The following is a 22,179-nucleotide window of genomic DNA, read 5'->3' as shown; positions in this document are numbered from 1 at the left end:
TGGGCTTGCATTCAGCTCTTCTCTTCAATTCCTGATGCCCCTTGTTCTCTGCCAGGTCATGTAAGTATTACTGAAAATGCATGATAAACTCCAACACTAAAACAAGTGCAGCAAAAAATTTAGCATCTGACTTCCATTTCCAAGCCAGAAGAGTCCTAAGTGTGTAAGGTGGGGACCTACTCAAACTAAAACCACACTGCACAACCAAGTAGCAGAAAATCCACAATACAAGACCACTGAGGTGAAGCTTTGATGGCTTGATGACAACCAGAAGAAAGTCAAGAAGGAATTTCCATCTTCCAGGTCGCCCGATCATGCGAAGGCCCATAAAGTATTGTAAGGATATGAGGAAATTTTACTTTTTTCTCTCCCTTTCATCTATAAAGCCATGAAGCCATGGAATGAACCTGTTCCTTCTGGGATGCCACCTAGCCTCAGCATTCAAAAGGTTCTGAAATTTTAAGCCGACCATTAACCGCAGCCAAGTGTCTGGGGATCTTGAGGCTCTAAACACTGAAGAAAAAGGACACATGTGCAGAATCTGAAAGCTGTTTAATTGAAGTGTGAAAGGTTAGCAGATGTGTGAAGAGATTCCTTTCAGAAAGGGAAGGGCTTCATAAGGCATTATGTGAGCGGAACAGATGTGTAGAATTTCTCATGAACTGGCAGAAAGACATTTTTATTGAAGTCAATAGACAGTAGTTGTAACTACAGAAAGTGTAGTACATTTTGCATCATCTGCAATTGACATACTGTGCTGTTCCCTTTCTGTCCTGCCAGCCTTGCAGTGGGTAGCAGCCCACAAAACATTCATTGGACCCAGACCAGCCTTAGAAGTCTCTCAGTTTGTACCACTTGTTCACCATGCATATACAGGCTGCAAGGAAGAGCAGGGTGCTCCTGCTCATCTGTCAGATCTGTCACCAGCCCCCTACTGTGTCACTCTAGTTCTCAAAGCTCCTGACACCACTCAGGAGCTGCATGTGTGGCAGAAGTGATTCCCGCTGGAAAAATGATCTTTCCTATTTCTCAGTGCTACACTTATCTCCTGGTTTCCCTTCCACCTTTTCCACTTGCACTGTCATGTTTTCTCTGTATTTCTTGCCTTTCTGTGTTTTCATTTTAGACTATAAAATCAATTTTGCCTTAATGCTTGATGATTTTTCTTTTCAAAGTTCTTTTTTTTGTTATTTTCCTGAATGGAAGGAGGGACCATGCTGGTAAAGTTCAGGAATCAGTATGCAGAGAATCCTGAAGGTTTCAGGGTTTGCTTCATTTACTTTAGTACAGAAAGACAGGCAAGCAGACTACAGTTTAAGATAAAGGCACTGTGTTAAAAATGCCTGATCTATTAGCATGCATACCAGAGATATGCCAAATACTAATCCATTCAGTGGGCATGAGAACATGTACATTGGGAATTCAAGAAAATAAATGGATAGCAATAACAGACTATTAAACTCATTACAGAGTTATAATATGAAGAATTCAAGACCTTGGGATTTTTTTTCTCACTTACAAATCCAAGTGTCCTAAAATGGAGCCTTGAAAACATAAAACCCGCAACAATCATAACTTTAGTCCTGTAAGCAATATGCAAAAGCTTCTTGGAGAACGTTCTTCTGACAATTGTCATTAAGAGCTGTGTGTCACATTCACACATATGACACATGTCATACTGTCTTGCAGGTCTTCCTGTCACTGTTCAGTCTTTGGGAAAACTTCATTCATCTCACAAATGTTTCATTGAATGTGTAATGCAATTCTTTTGGTGTCCCAAAATTCATTCTATTTTTCTGTTACCAATTCAGTAGTCAATTTTAATATCTGAAGTTTTTTCTGCTCTTTGCTATGAAAGAGCATCACCTAAAAATAATAATAAAAAAGTCTAACAAAACCAAAAGAGACTGTGCAGCTCCCTTCAAAATTAAGGTTTTGTACACACAAATACAGATAAACATTTTTGTGCCTTGAATGGAAGTTGTACATAAGCAAATCTAATAAGAAACTGTCCAAGTTTTCTAATCAGATAGAACAGTATGTTGCCACAGATGCCTTAAGAAATGTTTTTAGCCTTCTGATAAATAATCATTTAAATAAATTGCATAAATGTAAGTAAACTGCTGCATAACATTCACAAAAAATATTTTACATAGAACATATTTACATATAAAAAAGGTAAAAATATTATTTTTAACTTCTTGACATATTATTTTGAAGCAGATTGTGTTACCTTAAAACTTCCGGTTTTGTAAGCAGAATGCAGTTAGTATCCTCAGAAGCCTACCTGCAGTGTTGCACCTTAATTAATTTGTGTGTTAGAATGAAATATAGCACCATGGATAAAAAGGAGGACATTGTTTTCTTAGTTAACCAGGCGTTAGGCAGTGTGAGATGATAAGGATGGCTCTAATGCAATTGCATTAGAAGAAAAGAGAAACAATACTGTGTAAAGCAACATAATCTGTTGCCAACTGACTGCTACAGCTGAAATTATCAAACAAACTACAGGATGAAAACTTGTCTCAAATCTGCCCTAAGTGTGTCAACCCCATTTTAATGAGTACCTAAATAATAAAAAAGCATTACCTACTTTCCATCATTTTACGGAAAGATAAAGGTTGCGATTCTCTCAGCCAAAAAATTTATTCAGATATCTTCATTATGATGATGGCAGATGTAGGTTGTGTCTACAATGGTAATGTTCTTCAACAATATCGCTGTACTCACATAAACTGGAACATAAACTAGACATGTTTAGTCACAAAAGCTAAAAGTATTATTTCTCCACCCAGTGAAGGAGTTCATGTGAAGCAGGAGTTCAAAATCTCTTTGCCAAGAAAGATCTGAGAAAACAATGGAAAATGGAAAACAGTTTTCAGTACAAGGAAAGTAAAAATAAAATTTTAATTATCTATATCTTCTTAATATTTACATATACATTTTTGCATTAAGACTGTACAAAAGTCATAGCAACTGTAGGACAAATTAACAAGGTATTAAAGATGAAAGCTGTATGTAAAACGTCATACTGTTCATTAAAAAAAATGCATTTAATTCTTTGTAAGTTGTATAAATTTTTACGATCAGTATTTGAAAAATCAGTACAAACTGTTACCTTTCCACTTCCAGTGATGGGACATCCACAACTTTCCCAGGGCAAGTTGTTCCATTATCTCACCACCTTCATCATGAAAATTTTCTTCCTTTATGTTCAATTTAAACCTACCTTTTTTTAGTTTAAGAACATTGACCCTTGTCCTGTCACTGTAGGCCTGGGTAAAAAAGTCTTTCTCCATCTTTCTTATTAAGCCCTTTTTAAGTATTGAAAGGCTGCAATAAAGACTCCCCAGAGCCTTCTCCAGGCTGAAGAAGCTCAGATCTCTAAGCCTTTCTTCACAGGAGAGGTGTTCCAGCCCTCTGGTCATGGTGTGGTCCTCCTCTGGACCTGCTCTAACAGTCCATCTCTTTCCTGGATGTCTTCACTTCTATTAGTTTACCACCACTCATACTAAATTCAACCAATTTTTTTCGGGTAAAGCTTAACTCAAAGCCGTATTGTATAGACTTCAGAGTTCAACAGCAGATAATTCATTCAGTCCAACTCTCACTTATTCCAGATTAACACTGCAGATACAAAAACTTGTAATGAATTCAAGGGGTGTCTTGGACAAGTTCTTGGAGGGCATATATAATGACTGTAATTATTTTTTTAAGAAATTGTTTATGTCATTTGCACGTTTCTTAGAACACAAAACTCAACCAGTATTTTCCGAGGACACCTGAGAAGTCCTGGCTTATATTTTGATGCAGTGGAGTCTTCAGTAAATCTTCAGGCAATTTCTGTTTTATACTTAGCTCTGTGCTTATGGTATTTTAAGTTTTCTTTCTTAATCACTACTGAATTGACTGTGAACTATTTTTAGTATTGAATAATCACTAATACAGTGAAGTTCCTCAACTTATTAACAGTTGTTCAGCTATTCCAATATTCAAGTTCTTAAAGTAATGGAACGGTATTTATATTGTTTTTTCCCCTTTTACATTTCAAGTTAATAGATATTCTTTTTCCAACGTGCCTAACAAACTACAGTCAATATTTCACAAATGTTCTGGAACCAAACTCACTACCAATGCTCATGAACAAGCTTATAGAGGGTAAGGACTCTTATTACTATGCTTATGGTTTCCAGACAAAACCCATATAACCCTGTGTGGCTTGTTTCCTTTTTATTGTCATTTATTTTTTATATAATACTTAACTATGGAAATTGGAATTAGTGGCTTAAAACTGTCATCTGTGCTAAATGTATTTCAAGTCAAACACATCATACCTTGATAAAAACATTGCTTCTATGTCTGCACAGACCTATGATAAATATGAGTGCACAAGGTATTAAACCCAGTTCTTCAGAAAAAATCCATACTGTGATGTGATTTTAACAGCTTTGTCATATATTATAGCTGTTTCTGCTGCATATCCCCGGCTTTCTCTTGCTCATTTTCTTACTGATAGCTCATAGACCCAACAGTAATCAATTAGAGTATTTGTGATGTTGCTATATTACAAACCATTCTGATTTCCTGCAAGGAGAATTAACAGTTTTTAGACTGCCTAGCTAAATCAAATTAATACAACATTTCAGTAAATAATTCCTTAATTCAGCTAAACAGTTTCCAAGCTACCAAATGTAATTACAGACACAAAAGAATTTCTCTTCCTGCACATTAAAAAGTAGTAAAATGTAAACTCGTGCTCTTGTTCTTCTGTAGCACTCTCTAGACCCAAAGCTCCAGTGCAAGGTGTCATCTTTTTTTTTTTTTTTTTCTTATTAACGAGATGCGGTTTGAAAGAGAACTGTGACATACAGGCCAAGCAGACATTGGCAAATGTTTGACTATGCTTAATTTCTATCATGTAATCCTTCATTTGCAGTAGTGCTATGCTTGGAGTGAAAAGGCCACCTGCCTCTTGTGTTGGCATACATGGAAGTTTAAATCTGATTATTATGAGTGTCCCCACAACATGTCTTCCACTGGGGACTTTTTCAAAAAATGTCCACCAGCTTTAATGCAATTTCATTTGCATTATTTGAAATACGGGATGTCAAATAATGTTCTTTTACTGATCTTCCTCCTTTCTTCCTTGCTGGTATTCTACTACAAGTGAATTTAATTAATCTTTGTGAATTCCACTTAAATATTCGCCTATGACTTGGGTGCCTAATCAAGTTTTCCAGATGCTGTTTAGTTAATCCTTGCACTACAAGATATCTTAGTATACAGCATCTGCTCCAGAAATAAATTTTATTTTGGGATGTTTTAGATGCTAAATGTTTTTGAGGTTTTTTAATAATGAAAAATCTAAGAAGACGCAAAAGCTTTTCTTGCAGCTGTTAGAAGTTATAAGCCAGCTTTTACCCTATGCCATTTTTGCAGCATTGTGCATTAGTGTCTACTGGGGAAAACATTTTTACCAGGTCCTGCACAATTACAGCACATCAGTTCAGGTCCTACATTTGTCTAACATTAGCTAGTATATAAATTTCAATGTTTTAATGAGCAAATATAACTCTTTTGTGGGTGATTTGTGTAAGGTAAGAACATACACAGATATAATGATAAGCATTTATAAATGCGGTTTTGCAGCCAGTGTGGCCACCATAAGAATTAAGGATGGAGACTGATCTATTGAAAAGCATAACAAGACATGGACTGAAGTTCAGCTCACTACTATTCTGAAAGTGATCCAATGTAAAAAACTACTTATTCAAGTGGCATTCAATAACTTTTTAACATGCTTCTTACAAAAGAATTGTCTGCTTTTCAAGAGTATGGGTGTATATACATAGAATACATATGTTATATATGCTTCTGTTTCTACTCAAATAGTCATTAAAATTGTTTTTATAATGTGCATATTTTCATCATAACTTGTATGGAGAATATATGTATGTGTTTGTGTGAGGGTACCTTGCAGTATACCTACCTGTGCAAAATGCTATGTCTGTACTCCATCACATTTACTGCTTATTAAAGCAGCAGTCAAAAAATATATTTGTCAGCAGAAAGAAAAATCATCCCTTATAGGACTAAAAATAAATTAAAGTGCTGCTGAATTATATGGTGATGTTAGAACAAAGTAACAAAAGGCTCCATAATGGCCCACAAGGTGCATATCAGCAAAGCTCAATATACCTGTCATCTGCTCTCTCACAGGCATTTTGCACAGTTCATCAAAAAAGAGAATACACTGTAAACCGTAAATAGTATTGCAAATATCTTTAATTTGCTTTTCGTACCAAAAGACTGTTAAATAACACAGAACAGAATTTCTTGATTTCTTTAATATCTTCACTTCTTTAGCAACAAACTCCACATTTTCTAGGGATATATAACTTAAGGTCTTCGTGCAGTTAATACACATAGAGCATATTGAAAAGAAACAGCATGTAAAAACTCCCTTGAAATCCAAGGTTCAGTAATAGAGGAGACAAAAGGAAACCAGGCTCACTTCAAGGTGGAGATTTAATAATGTAACGGTTGTGAACAAATATTTATTCCATGCTTAGAAATTGAAATGCTGAACAAATAGCTACTAAAACATTAATATAAACTGTCAAGCATGTTTCATACAGTCTTACGTACTGTGGCTAGAAACAAACAAATGATGGTGGGTCATCCATCAGTAATAAGCAAATAAACTGTAGTCTTTTAACATTCGATGTAACTTCAGTAATTGGTAAAAACAGTTATTTTATTAGGGCTGACTTCCTTGCTTTTTTCCTTTGTCTCATTTTTGTTTTTTTATCCTCTGTGTCCTCCCCTGTCTTTCCCTTTATGGTTAGAAAGCCATAGCAGTTGACAAAGGAAATTGCCTTGGACCATAATTCTTTTTAGTAAGACACTCTCCAGAGATTGGTAACACAGTAGAACTGAAGATGAACAAGACCTTAATCCTACTGAGCTCCCTACTGCTGCTATCAGTATGGACAAAGTGTCACTTTGCAAGAATGCAATTTTTCTCAATTAGGTATGAGACAAACAGCCAAATTAAGGTGTATCCCAGGTGCCTGAAGACCCAATTACTTTTATTCTTGAAAATAAGGACCTACAAGAAATCTGCTCTTGATTTAGATTGACTTGTAGGAGTATCACTTATTTTAGTCAGATGACAGACAACATTAGCTTGAAAGGTGTCCACTGAAATTTAGCATAATTCTGTAATATATATAAAGTATAAAAATTGCCTTAACAAGCTAAATAGAAGAAAGATTTAATCAGAGTATCAGGGGAAAAGGAGGCAGTGTTGGAAAAGTACAGCTACAGCTTTTTGAAGATGCAATGGAAAAGAGGACAAAGGGATTTGCTGAAACTAATATTTTAAAAGCGACCCCTGACATCCTCTTCTTAATAAAGATGGTTTCATTATTTACTCCATCATTTACAGGTGGTCTGAGATGTATCTGTCTAATCATTATAAAATACTGACAGACTCTTTCAGGTTTTTTCCAAACATCCTAATGAAGCCAAACTTCTTTTGCTATTACATAATAAAACTTGTATGATTCATGTCAATTGAAAATATCAAAAAAACCTGCATTTGGTGATGTGCATTGACAGGTGAAATAATGCCATTGCAATATGTGGTACAAACACTATTTCACAAGTTCATTAAGTGTAAATGGTCTCTTTACAAGAGCAGAATTGGTCCACAGTGCATGATCCAATGTAGAAGAGGTAAGACTTTATAAATTGAAGGTGGTCCATCATTGAAGCAATAGGACACAAATTAATTCTGTTCTGGTTGGAGACTCATGTTGACAAAATACAGCTTTTCTTTCCTAGTGCCAAATGCAAAATACCCTGTATATCCTTTCTAAACCATATAGCTATCACAGAGTCATGGACTAGTCAGACACCCATATTTCTATGTATAGTAAAAATACAGAGACACCTGTTTATTCTGTTTGGTAATCCAGTCTTTGTCTAAAGTAGATCAAGCTCCTTGACCTGAAACAAAAAAACCAAACCAACCAACCAAACAAACAAACAAACAAACCCACCCCAACTCTAACCAATGCTCCCAATCATATCCTAAACTAAGATAACTGTGATGCATTCCCACTTTTCTGATGCCATTACCTAGATGGGAAGTGATTTTGTTTGATGGGGTCTCATCAACATTTACTCCAGGATTCTGAAATAATGGGAATGAGTAGCAAACTGACATATGATATGAATTTGAAAATATTTTCTAATGTTCCTTGCAGAACAGGTATTCTAGATTTAGCACTAGTGCTAAGAATAGAAGCAATATAATTTTCTTCACTTATGTGACTGTGGGGAACATCAGCAAACTATTACAGGTACTGAAGTCAATAGCTTTTCTTCCATGTGCCATTTATGTATTACATTTCTGTCTCATCTATAAAATAAAAATAATCAGGCAGAGAGAATCCTTGCGTAATTATAGCAAAATAACACTAGCAGAAGATAATAGGTAGCAGTTTGCTTATAAAGAGTAGAACAAATGAGCCCTAGATGATTACTCATAAATATAATATTTCTCATTAAAAAGTATTGGTGGAGAATCTTGGTCCCAGACATGTCAAAGGAAAAAAAAAATCTATTAATTTCAGTGAAGACAGGATTTTGCTTTTTCATGATTTCTTATTACAATAACTTAATAGCATCTCAAGAGAAGTTTTAAATCTAATTTGGCAACTTGTCTGCACTGTTTATTTGTTTGCATTGCATTCTGGTATTCTTTGAAGTTAATTTTATTAAATGGTATAAAATATAAAAAGCAGCCTAAGTGATCTATGAATAATAATTTGGAAAATGATTTCTATCTTGGTGGTTTTCAATGTTATGCATAATACACACATTATTATTCAATGAGATTGTCTTCTTACAGTGCATTTCTCAAAACATGGATTAACTATGTCAGATTTTCCATTACCACACTAGATGTATGCAAATTGTGAAGCTGGTGGTATTTTCAGTATATGCTGCTACCTTGGTCCCCAGTTTCTAAATTAGACTGCTTGCTGTTATTCACAAGTTCTGTCTCTACTCATGAATTGAGAGTTCCCTTTTAAAGGCAGTAAGTAGTGCATACTGAGTTCTCAACTTGGTCTTCCATCAAGGCACCATAAGGTTGAGTGCCTCTACTTGAGAAGTGTCTCAGGGTCCTCACAAGTAGCTGATGCCAGCACCTACCACAGAACCTTTTTTAACGTTGCAATTTGTACTTTAAAAGGACTTGCCGCCTGGTCTACCTGTCAAATCTGTCTTAGGGTAAATGAAAATTTGCTGCTTCCTAAAAATGCTATATATAGCCTTGTAAAATATTCTCAGTGATGCAGGTTATGCACAGTTACTGAGGATTATACAAGAAAAGCTCTTAAGGAGAACAGGTTACTTTTATTAACTAAAAGAAGCCCTATCATTATATATTACAGAGTTTTGAGCTCATTAACACTGTATCTTCAAACAAGTACTTCTGCTTATATTTTATATTTCATAAAAACTTATTTAGAAATTATTTATATGACATAAGTTTAGTTTTTCAGAAATTTGAGGAAAAGCCAACATGTTTTACAAATATACTTACTGCTTAGAAACCAATCTATACATACATATAAATTTGTACAAAATTATATCAACCTATGTTAACTCTGATGCAAGCATTCAACAAACGATTCTGAGAAACTGTGATGTTCAAAAACATGGAAAAAAGGCATTCAATTGGCTTTGACAGTGGTATAGATCAGTATCCCCAAGGGTTCCTATTCCTAATACAGAATTACCCTTTAAAATTAGAATTCAGAAGTCCCCACAGGGAGCACTGTGACGCTGAAGTCAGCCCATAAGAACATGAAAGATACTAATATGTGAAACTCTCTCTCATGCATTTATGTCACTGCTGTAGCTACACATCTCTGTGAAACTGGGTGCTTAGGTGAGTAGATTTTGCTTCTCTTTTCTATTTTGGCACTCTGAGGTAGTAATTGAAAATGGATAGGTCTGGTCCCTGTTCACTGCTTATGCATTCTGCAGTAACGAAAGGAAAAACCTCCACCCAGAACATATGAAATCACAAGAGGATGTAACCCAGGGATCCTCAAGTACTGTGTTTTAAGAGAGAGATCTGACTGCTAGTTACAGCATTCTGCATCATCTTGTACATCTGCTACACATGCAAAACATGCAGTTCTGGCTACACAGGGCAGCACTTCAGTAAATGGGTCTTCCTGGGCATATGCTTAACTAATTCACCCAATCTTCAGTATCTAGAATTTGGACATATGGTTTAAGCTAGTTGTTACACTTTTGATGTAGTGTGGTACATTGAGGTGTAGACGCATCCAGAGTGCATCGGAGTGAACCAGTATTTCAAACCAAGATGAAGGAACTGTTATTCAGAAGTTCTCTAGAACAAAAGAAGTAGCCAGGATGACTAGCTTGAACGTTTGAAATACTTTGTATTGCTGACTTAGTAACTTAAAACTCACATTTCTCCACTCTAATTTTTGCAGAAAGAACTCTCCTTCATGTAGACATCTTTGGGAAAAAGTGTGCGCAATTTGTTGATCAATATCATTGCATGCATTGTCAATGGCATTTTTATTCCTTACACTTTAGATGGAAAGTTTTTTAATAGTCTCTGAAGTGTGCTGTTGAACTGTCAGTTCTAAGAACTTGTTTCATATCCTTATGGAAGAGGTGCAGTCTTGTTGGGATTAATCTCAAGAAGAATTTCATGCCCTCCATGCTATAAATCTGATTTTGCAATGTACATAAGTAAGAGCCATTGCTATGTAGGGCTCTTGGAAACCAATTTTATACGTAAACTGGAGTGTGTTCTTGAATCATGCCTGTGGTTTGGTGTGGCATTCTCGTTCCTCTGAGTGGGAATGAAGTGAGTGGCAAAAGTGCATGGGAAATGCTGAAGCACTACAGTTTTGCATGTCCTTCATCTTCACTCAAACTTAATGTGGTTGGGAATAAGGCCAGATACCCTGGGACTTTGCATGCCCCTGTAAGGGTCCTTCTTACTACTGCACCTCTCTCTTGCTTCTTTTATTGTTGTTCTCCTGAGACAGGTAGACCATCAATGCCCTTTACATTTCTCATCTAGGAAACTACGTGCTTATATAGATTTGCTGTTCCTGTAGAAAGGCAATGGTCTTGACCTTCTGACAAGATTTGTTGAGTTACATAGGTCTGTAAAAAAGGAGTTTACAACATAGGTAGGATGTATAACCACCTGAATGGTATACTGGGCTGTTTTGGTTTGTTTTTTTTAACTTACTATCTACAGGGTGTAAGTAAACGTTATTGATCAAACAAGGTGGAAGTAATTGCACACAGAGATGAGGGTAGCTATTCTATTTTCTGTAGCACAGATTGGTGGGCCCAGGAAGACAGCATTTGAAACAAATATGATATCGCTCCACAAAAATCGCCAAATTCCTCTAGTTTTTCTGAAAGATAATGTCTTTAACACTGTTTATGGTAGATGGGAGCTCACATATCATACAAAAACAGAGAATGAAAGTGGTGCTGAGAATTGGGATTTTTTATCTGGGGCAAATACAAAGAGAGAATTTTAGGGAAAATAATTCTAGCACTTGCTTTGTGTAATGTATGCAGTTAAGATACTTTCCTTTTGGCTGGTTTGGGTTTTTTCCCCCTCAAGTTACTAAGATAAACACAGCTAATTTTCTTTAGCTTAGTGCAGGTTAGAGATTTGTGTTAGTCATTAACATAAAGAGATCAACACATCCTGAAGCAAAGGGACCTGCATAGATTTAGGACAGTTAAAAATTTGGCCTCCCTTATATTCTGTTTAATTTAAAGTAGATACTAAATCATTCATCAATATAGACAAAGGGCACAGATGGAAGTATCGTCCTACACCACTGAGAGGAAGTAATTTACAAACCCTTAGAAAAAAAGAATGGAGTAGCACATCTTGCCTTAAATTCGTGTTGTCCCATGCATGTGAAATTAGTGTCTCCTCAAAGTAACAGCACAATATGAATGAGGATGACCTTATAATTTTGTGAAATACTACTGAATTCACAATGAAAAAATGTTAGTGCTTCAAAATATTGGGGCAGGGGTGTGTGTGGGGAATCTTTAAATGAGGTTAAAAAGACATAAAATATAAAATTGCTCTTTTCCACTTTTAAGGAAAGTAATTTGAAATGTATTTTTCCTACATAAATCCACATTAGATATAAAAAGAAAAATGTTTTTCTAGCCAGCTGTAAATTTCATTAATTGCGTGTTTATTCTATAATCTGTCTTTTTTTTTTTTTTCCAACAAGACACAATGTAATTCATAATATAATTACTTGAAAGGCCACTGATATGCTTGGAATTAATGATCTGCTAAAATTCCTGATTAGAGCTTTCATAGGTAAACTCAAAATAATTTCTCGTTACAGGGTTTCCTTTTGTTACTTTATCACTTAGAAATAGATAATTTTTTAAATTTTATAAGTCCCATTTATGTTGATACAGCTAGATTTTTTTTAACGTGAATTAAAACAGACAACTTCTTTGAGAAGTAATCACTTCAGATGGAGTAGGGACTCCACAGATCATCAGTAGAAAAAAAAAACTTTGTTTTTTTGGCATAAGAATGAATGTACTAACCTTTGGGGTTTTTTTCTCAGGATTAAATATAGATAAAGGAATTTCAGAGCAAATTTTACAAAATGTAGTCTGACTGATCATCAGACACTGCCAAAGTATCCATGTGATCCAAGGGACATCAGACCACAAAACATTAAATTGATTGAATTATGTACCATAGCAGGGTTAAAAATTCCTTCGAAAGGACATCAGCTATTTTTAATACAATTTTCAATTACAACTATATTGAGTTGCTTGTGTATGTTTTTTTATGGTTTGTTATTTTTTTCTCTCTAGGCTGTACTTTGGAGGTACAAGTTTTCTCAGCTTAAAGGTTCTTCAGATGATGGGAAGAGCAAAATCAAATTTTTGTTCCAAAACCAAGATACTAAACAAATTGAAGCAAAGGTAAAACCAATACATTTTTTGTTTTATAAAGGCAATGTACATTAAAAGCAGTTATCAAAGCATCTAGGGGAACAGACGTGAATTAAACTAAATTTCTTAGAAATATTAGTTTAATGCAAAAAGTCAAAGAATGCAAAGAAAACCAAATAAATTCCAGGAAAAGAAAACTTAATCAGTTGCTTGGTTTTTTGCTAATTTAAAGTCTTCTGAGGTTGTAATTACATTACAAAATAATAATAATAAAAAAAAAAAAAACAGGGCTTGCTCTTTATAGTTTTAGGCATATTTGCCAACTCTCCTCCATCATTTTGATAAAGCTGGCTGAGAGCTTGAATGCCCTGTTTTTCACCCTGTACTTGTATCAAGAAGGAATGGTGCAAAATACATTCTTCAGTCAACATACAGACAAAACCCAACATCTACAAATCTTGGTTTATTCTCAGAGCAAAAAAATGCGGATTAAAAAGATATTCCCTTACAAGACTGAAGTTGTGTGTCTGCGTCTAATTCAAAATCAGAAAAGTTGTGTTTTCAGTTATGCTTTTGAGTCAAGAGTTGATCTATGAAAACAGTAACCCTGAGGGATTTATGCTTAGTTTGATTTATGTCTTTGGAGAATAGGTCATTTACTGTTCCGGGAGTGTGAGGACACATGATCTCCCAGGATCTTTGGCGACTGGAACTGCCTTAGAGTGTGGATTGAAAATACTTTGTCTACAATCCCAATTTTTGTGTAAACCTAAAGACTATTTTCTTGCCCATCTTTAAAAATTGTGTTGGAAGCGTATACCTTTTTTCCTGACCGTGTCAGAGAGAAAATTGCTGAATGAATACAACAATACAGTTCCATGAGCAAAAAGGAAATGGTTAAATATTTTTCTCTCTAAAAGGGCTAAATACACACAGCATAATAAAGTATGTAAATAAAAAATGCCTTTTATCAGGGGCAGTTGTGAGTTTAAATGTAAGTAGCTACATTAAGCAGCTATTTTTTCCTTCTTGCATAACTCTTTATGTTTGGTATTAATTATTTTCTACCTAACAGCTATTTAATTGATTTTGAATGTTTTACTCAATACAGTAAAGGTACGTAAAAGCTCCCATTAATGTGGTGGACCGTGGCTTTCAGTACCTTCATGTCCTGCTACATCTCAAAGATAAATATTTTCTTACTTCCAGTTTCCTTCAGAAATTGTTTTAATTGTACAGAATTTCTTCTCATCTCTAGTAAGAAAACGTAACAGCCCAATGTCATGAGGATGATTTTCTTCTAAACAAATAATTGGGAACCTTTATCATGCTGCTAAGTACAGCTGAAGAATTAAATTCCTCATTATTTTTCTAATATCTGTTCGCTATTGCCATTATGTTAACACAACATATGATTTTAGGACTAAAGAAATTTTGTAGGAAACCAAGGGGACAGTGTTTCTTTTCTTTTTTTTTCAGTAAAACTAGAATATATTTTTAATTCTTAATTAAATAATAAATAAAAATTAAAAGTATGACATGTTGATTTTGAAGAAGAAAATATGTTTCATCTGAATGTATTTATGTTTTAAATTAAATCTGCCATGCAAACCACTTTATAAGCCTTAGAGATATATCCTGGTACCTTTATCGTATCTATTGTTATTCCTACTCAAACTCAATGGAACTTTATTTCTAGGAAATTTCATCTTTCTACCTTTTATCAAGGCAGAAATGATACCTTCTACCTTATGAAGGCAAAATATTATACAAACTTCCTAATATGCTTATTAATGTGCTGTCATGTTGCCTGGATGCTTCTCTTTATTAGAAATTCAAACTTCTACGGTGATCAATTTGGGAATAAAAATCTGTTACTTTTAATTTATTTTCTTGGTGATCAAAGCATTCCAATTATATCATGATCAAAAAACGTCAGATCATATTGTCTTTGGAAGGTGCCATGGCATTTGTAGTGAGCACTTTATACATTCTAATTTGATTACATATGAAGTATGTTGCTTAGTCTAAGAAATATAATTAAATGTGGCTATATACCGAACGTGAGGATTCTTGGGTCATATTTTTTTCAACTTTGGTTAGTTTAAAATTCTATGGATAGGCCCCATCGGTGTCCTTCAGACTTTTCATGGATTTAAAGCACTATTCAGTGTAAGAAGAGGTGGAACAATCTAGCCTCTAATTTGCGGACTTTACTGGCATTACAGACTTAGAGGTATAGCTATTTGGGGAACTCTTGAGTCATTAGGAAATGTTAATCAGATTTTCAGAAATGCTTGTACTGCCAGGTTTCATGCATACTGTATGCAGGCTTCATTTGGAATCAGATGATGGGAATTTTGTAAAACATCTGTTAAAGGTTGTGATGAATATTCATGGGCACAGCTATCATCACCTGTTAAATGAAGCTCTGGGCTTCAGGTGGCCTGGAGAGCCACTGTTCTAAGGGGAAATACAGTGTAATGTTTTCTTTACGTAAAGGTAACGCACAGGGAATAACCAGAATATAGTAAAATGAGAGCTCACAACTGAGAACAAATCCAAAAATCTGAGGGCCCATTGCACCAACATATTAGGGCTCTTCATTTCTGCATTCCCTAGCGGTAGTGTGGAAGCAGGGCATGGCAAGTAACTGATACAACTTAAGACAGTCGCTAGAACTGAGAGTGTTTTTTTCCCTGTCATCATTAACACTGATACACTCCATGCAGAACTCACTATGGCATATGCATACCTGATCTGAGACTCCTGCTTTTCTTGCCTTCAAGATCATTTTTCCTCCAACTGTAAGTTTCAGCTATGGCACTGATGGAATGTGTTAATGTAGTTCATGCACTATAATTCAGTTACTCCCTGCAAATGTGAGGTAATCTGGCCAGAGGGGTTTTTTTGTTGTTGTTCTTGTTTGGCTTTTATTTTTTTAAATAATATTGCTTTCATCATGGTTGACAGCCAGCTGCATATGAGCTGGCAGTGAGCCCAGGTGGCCAAGAAGGCCAACAGCATCCTGTATTTTATCAGAAACAGTGTGGCCAGCAGGACTGGGGCAGTGACCGTCCCCCTGCACTGGGCACTGGTGAGGCTGCACCTCGAACACTGTGTTCAGGTTTGGGCCCCTCACTGCGAGGGGGACACTGAGGGGCTGGAGCGTGTCCAGAGATGGGCAATGGGGCTGGTGAAGGGGCTGGAGCACAAGGCTTATGAGGAACAGCTGAGGGAACAGGGGTCGTTTAGCCCAGAGAAGAGAGGGCTTGGGGGATACCGTATTGCTCTCTACAGCTGCCTGACAGAAGGTTGTAGCCAGGTGGTTGTTGGTCTTTTCTCCCAAGTGACAAGCAATAGAACGAGAGGAAATGGCCTCAAGTTGCACCAGGGGAGGTTTGGGTTGGATATTTGGAAAAACTTCTTGACTGAAAGGGTTGTCAAGCATTGGAACAGGCTGCCCAGGGAGGTGGCACCATACCTGGAGGTATTTAAAAGATGCGTAGGTGTGGCACTGAGGGACATGGTTTACTGGTGGACTTGGCAGTGCTAGGCCTACAGTTGGACTTGATCTCAAAAGTATTTTCCAAACTAAATGATTCTATGATTGTATATAATTCCTTCCTGTGAAAATATGAGTTATCAAAATCCAAATGCTTCCTGTGTTCCTTTATTTACAAATTTTGTGTATCTCAAGCTATTCCAGATGTGTGTTGATTATGGGACGATGTGTTATTATCTGCAATAATATCCTTTAGTTTTGGAACACTTAATTCATTAACTAGAGAATTAATAGTGTCAGAGTGCTTAGCTTTTGAATTTTGATCCAAAATTTAGATAAATTTGTTATTATTGTAGAAATACCTTCAGACTTTTAGATGGACATTGCTTGGAAAAAATAATCCCACAACAGAATTTTAAATTTTAGTCATACGGTCTTCATAGTTGTCCAGCACCTTCTCTGTGTTCTGGTGGAATATACAGAGATATCATTGTTAATGTTAGAAGAATCTAGGGAAAAATATTTTGGGAAAAAATATTTGGGGAAAAAATGCAGAACTACATCCATTCATCAGTCAGATTTTTTTTTTTTTTTTGAGAAACACACTTGCCACCAGAGTTTATATTCCTTAGTGATAGAGAGTCCTTCACTGACACTGAATAACTGATATTTTTATAATGCTGTCAATTTTTTTTACAGTGTGCTTCATGCCTGACTTAACAGAATTCAAAATGGCATGTTTTGGATTTAGTTACAGTTTAACCAGGCATACTTCTTTTCAGATTTAAAGTAATTTAGAAATATTTAAACATTTGTACTGATGCTTTTGTTTGGCTTCTTTGTAGGTAATATCATGTTACTATGAAGTTATATACTGTAGTATAAAAGAAGTGTTTCCTCATAGATTTCAGCAATTCCAGTCTGAAAAATCTGAACAGTAATTACCAGAGGTCACACTAGTGGGTCTATGGCAGAGTTTCTGGATGCAAACACCTAACTTTGAAGGTCCCTAAGGCAAGGTCTAAGTGGTTTCTGAGAAGAAAACCACTTAGGGGCAACGCTAATCATCAATACCTCTCAGACATCCCAATCTGTATGTTATTTCCCAGCTGTCACTCAGCAGGAGATATTGCACAAGTTTGTGCAGTCAGACAGAATTTTTCTGACTGAGAGCTACAAAATGGAGCTGTCTACTTGGCAGAACATGGAGCCTATGTATTGCTCTCCTTCATTCATACAGAGCTGTTGGGGTTGGGTTGAAAAAAACCAAGCACAGATGGGCAAAACTTTCTCCTCATCTGTAAGACACAAAGGAATTCACTTAGGCACCTCCTTATCTATTTACCTATATATTTGCCTATTTGTTTAGCTATAGTTTAATGATTCATTGGTGTCTCTCCAGTATCACAGCAGCTTCCAGAGGCTAATACAGTCTCAAGACTGTAACAAACTCATTGTGCTATACTCTTCAGTTTTACCTGGCTAAGTAAAATGAAGCATATGTTAAAGCTATGAGAGATCCTGTTTTGAGATATATGTGTGCGCTCCCAAACATAGGAATATGTAATGTATATAAAAATCAGCATCAGCGTTGTTTTTCTTATTACATGTGATTTCCATTTGAATTTTGCAAGTAAATGCATCAGTTAGTAATTTCTGCGAAATGAGAGTGTCTGTGCCTTGTAAAACATATATATAACTCAAAAGCTCCACTTCGGCCTGTGCTTTCACCTTTCGCAATGTGCAGGGCTTTTTCGCAGCTCGACACTTTTGTCAGAAAAACTCAGGCAAGGTCGCATAGCTGTGCTGCATCAGGTTAGCTTTTGTTCACAGACTAGCTGAAACCCTAAGCTGAGTGTTACAAAACTGAAACGAATGCAAAAGTCAGCACATCAGGATGAAGATCTAGTCAATTGTCTTTGACTATTTGAATATAGAGAACAGAAGAGCGCAGAAATATGATATCAGCAAAAAAAGAACTGTAGCTTCAAGGACTTAGCATTAATAGTTATTAATTAATTAATACTACCTTAATGATAATTAATGCCAATTAATTTTTACTTGAAATTATCTTGTATAGAAATCTAATATAAAGACAAATACCCTGAGTTAGTGCTGTTGTAATGTGAACAAAATGCTCACTTTCAAGTGTTGCAAGGTGTCTTGATGGATGCTTGCACCATTTTCCAGACTTAAATTTCTGCTCATTTCAAGTATATTGTCCAAAATATAATTTTTAATTAATCCTTGTTCTTAGCCTTGAGGGGTTTTCTGTGAGCATCACAGTGCTCTTCAGATTTAGAAGATCATCTTTAAAGGGATTTAAGTATACATCCTTAGGACTTTTAAGAGTGCTTGCTCAATTGTAGTGACTGCCTTCTGAGTTGAGATTTCTGACCTGTGTAGGTTTGTGTGATTCAGTTTTTAGTTTCCTCATGTCTTGCGCATGGATTATCTTTATTATCTATTTTAGATCAGATTTTGCAATAATATTTAGTATATATATGACATGTAACACCACGTTTGACGAAAGAACAAATCTCTTATCTGCAACTTATATATAGATGAAAGAGAAAATATTTTTCTATCCATATCATGAATACTTACAGTCTTACAATTGCTTGGTTCTGTAGATGTATTCTTTATGTAGTTGTGTGATTAATATAATGCAATAAGAGTTGGGGTTTGTATTTTTTTTTCTCTGGGGGCAATTCCTGTTTTCTCTTTTCATCCATGTCAATCCAGACATTCTTTGTGAAAGGTTACTAAAATTCCCCTACACTTCTGGTCATAATCAGTGACTGCATCTTTCTCACATACCTTTCTGCCCACTTACATTGTCCTCAGCAGAAACTGTGAGTGTTCAGATTAATAATCTGGGGATGTCTGGTATAATGACAGCCATGTAGGGTGAGAGTAGCTTGATCAAGAGATAGTTTAGGAAGATAATGTGAAGACCAGAGGGTACACAGACATTCCTAGGACAGTAGGGTCTTAGGTGAGGTGTACAGGCAACAGGCAAAAGTAGTAAATTGTGTACTTGTGCACAGACAAGTGGGTGTACCTTAAGTATGGATTTCTTTGCCTTTTTTTGATTTCAGAGCATTTGCTTTTTCCTACTGGTAGTAACTTTAATGACTTCAGCTGCATATTTCTTCAGGTTTCTTAAGGTTTGCCTGTTTGTTTATTTGAAAATTCATCTGAAGCTGGGTGTGCAATACCTGCCTAGATGAAAGGGTATTCAGACAAGAGAAAGACTGACAACAAAGTATAGATGAAAACAACCAGGTGTGGCTAGGTATGCAGAAAAGCTTGTGGGCTCCCCTCCATCTGCTGGCAGTAGTGCAGCCCAGTGGACAGCTAAAAGGGCAAGTTCTCAGCAGAAGTGAGGGAATGTTTTGTCTGTTAAGCTTTCTTTTGATTAGGCTAATCTGCCAGAAAACTGTTGTTCCTGATAGATTTCATTCCCATCAATCAGACTCCTGTGAACTGAGTTGCTGCCATTAATCAGGTCTTTATGTACTCACTACAAACCAGTCAGCCTACTGTGCTTCACATTGCTTTAATTTCCAGTTAAGTATGCATGTCTACATTGAAATAGGAATAATGTTTCATGGGAAATAATAATAATCTAGCCTTTCCTGACTTCTTAGTGTTCACCTTTGCAGTCAAAGTAATTTCTGCATTGCGTCACTACTATCAATAATAGTAATCCAATGGGACCTTCAGAAGCTGTTCTGTTGCCTCACCCATTTTCCATGAAGGTCCATTGAGCAATGGATCTTCCCAATGTGTCACTGTTACAGGAAGACCTGTGATAACTGTTAATAATAATTGTACTAATACACTGAGTGAAAATTCAGTGTTTAGTAGCTGTAATTATGGAAGTAAGAACTTTCAATTAGTAAGGTTACCTAACTGACTCAACTCTCAAACTGTAATATTTGTTTTAATAGGCTTAGCCTGTTCAGACATAGGGGGAAATGTAGTCTTTCTACAGATAACACATGGAATTGATATTATAAATTTTTTACTGTTCTGCTAAATATTTATTCTCTCATCTTAAGCTTCAGTTTTACTTTTATAGTACCAGAAGGATAATTTATATCATATTAATAAAAAGGAGTTAACTGAAAGGCAAATTAATTTGAATGAGTGACAGTTCTTATTCTGAAATAGCTTCCATAATTCCTTGTTTCCTCATCTTTTAATTTCCATTTTTTTCTATCTATGATAAATTTTCTTATTTTGAAATTTGAGGGAGGAAAGAACCTTTGGCATAGTGACAAAATCACCCTTCTCATGGCATTTAAAAATGAGAATGTCTCTAAACAGATTTATTAAAATGGACACAGATGGCGGGTATGTGAAACTTGTCATGAACTTTATCTTCTTTATTGAGAATTGGTAGTTAGGGGAGTTTAAAGAAGCTCATGGGATCTTATAAATTTATTTCTGACCATGTCTGAAGGACATCTCAGGTTGTAAGAGAGCTGATCAAAGCTCCACCCATTCAGTACATCAGTGGACACTCTGCATATGCAGCTGTCTGATTTCAGGCAGTTGTTCCCCCTCATGCATGAGGGATTTGAGAGTGTCTCCATGAATTATGTGAAGTAGTATCTTCCAGGAAATCTCAATGGGCAGAAAATTGCAGGTTAATGTCATTTTGAGATATTTACCAATTTTTGTTGAATTTACATTATCAACATTCTTCTAAACAAAAAAGCAAAATCCTTGGCATTACATAGCCTGGAAATACCAGTGCTGGACAGAAAGACAAATAGAATGTACCAGATATCTATTACTGGCTTCATATTACTATGAAGAAATCTGTATAAGCAAGTGAATCAAAGCAGGGAGGTGGCAACTGTGCACCACCATCCCTACACTTCTGTGTTCAAATACCTCTGTATTCGCTTTCAAATACAACAGTTATTTATTGATTAAATGCCGACTCCAAAAACACGTACTGAAGATAACCTAAAAAAGACGGATCAGATAAAGGCAATTAAACACAAAGTAGCAAAATTATATATGTAAAAAAATGTAGTTTTTATTTATTTCCTCTGTAGTGCTGTCTGAAAGAGTCCCAGGTAGTCTAATTGCATGCTGAGAAGCTATGAAGAAATGTAAATTAAAGTAGAAAAAGAAGGACTTTGTCTAATACTGCTAATAAGTTGAAAACATGGCAACTATTCCTTTTTTTGGTGCAGTAACAGTAACCCATTCAGTGAAGACAGATCCAGAATATCACTGTGTGATTGTAGCATTTTTTGAAAATATGTCTTTTTTTATGTTTGGGTTTTTTTTTTTTGGGGGGGGGTGTTGGTTAAAGAATCAGCTTAGGTAAGATAATAGCTTACCTATTAGGAATAGTGAGGTTATGTGATGAACAAATGTACTTTATGTGGAACTCAACATTATTGATCTTTGTGGGTATATTTCGTATACAGGGTAGTCCAGAGACTTGTAAATTGTTATGGTGCAGTCATTCAATTTCTGTCTAAATCAGCCTGCAAAAGTGCCAGATTTTCATTAACCTGAGGCAAAAAGATATTATATAGTGTCACTTGCCTTCCCCTTTAGCCAGTAGGATCTCATATTTCTGTGGAGGCACTTAACTTAAAAATTTCTCCATCTTT

At 35.7% G+C, this 22,179-nt stretch overlaps 1 protein-coding gene across 5 annotated transcripts in view; it reads left to right on the top strand.

Annotated features, from left to right (window-relative positions):
* SNTG1 (syntrophin gamma 1) overlaps window positions 1–22,179 on the top strand; it is a 358,597-nt gene that overhangs the window by 329,791 nt on the left and 6,627 nt on the right. For all 5 annotated transcript variants that reach the window (XM_055800561.1, XM_055800560.1, XM_055800563.1 and 2 more), the window contains one exon: window positions 12,949–13,059. In XM_055800561.1, coding sequence (XP_055656536.1) covers window positions 12,949–13,059 — 111 coding nt within the window. The remainder of the gene's footprint in view (window positions 1–12,948; window positions 13,060–22,179) is intronic.

This window comes from Falco peregrinus, chromosome 3 (genome assembly GCF_023634155.1).
Source record: "Falco peregrinus isolate bFalPer1 chromosome 3, bFalPer1.pri, whole genome shotgun sequence".
Lineage (NCBI taxonomy): Eukaryota > Metazoa > Chordata > Aves > Falconiformes > Falconidae > Falco > Falco peregrinus.
This window is presented reverse-complemented; position numbering and strand designations above follow the sequence as displayed.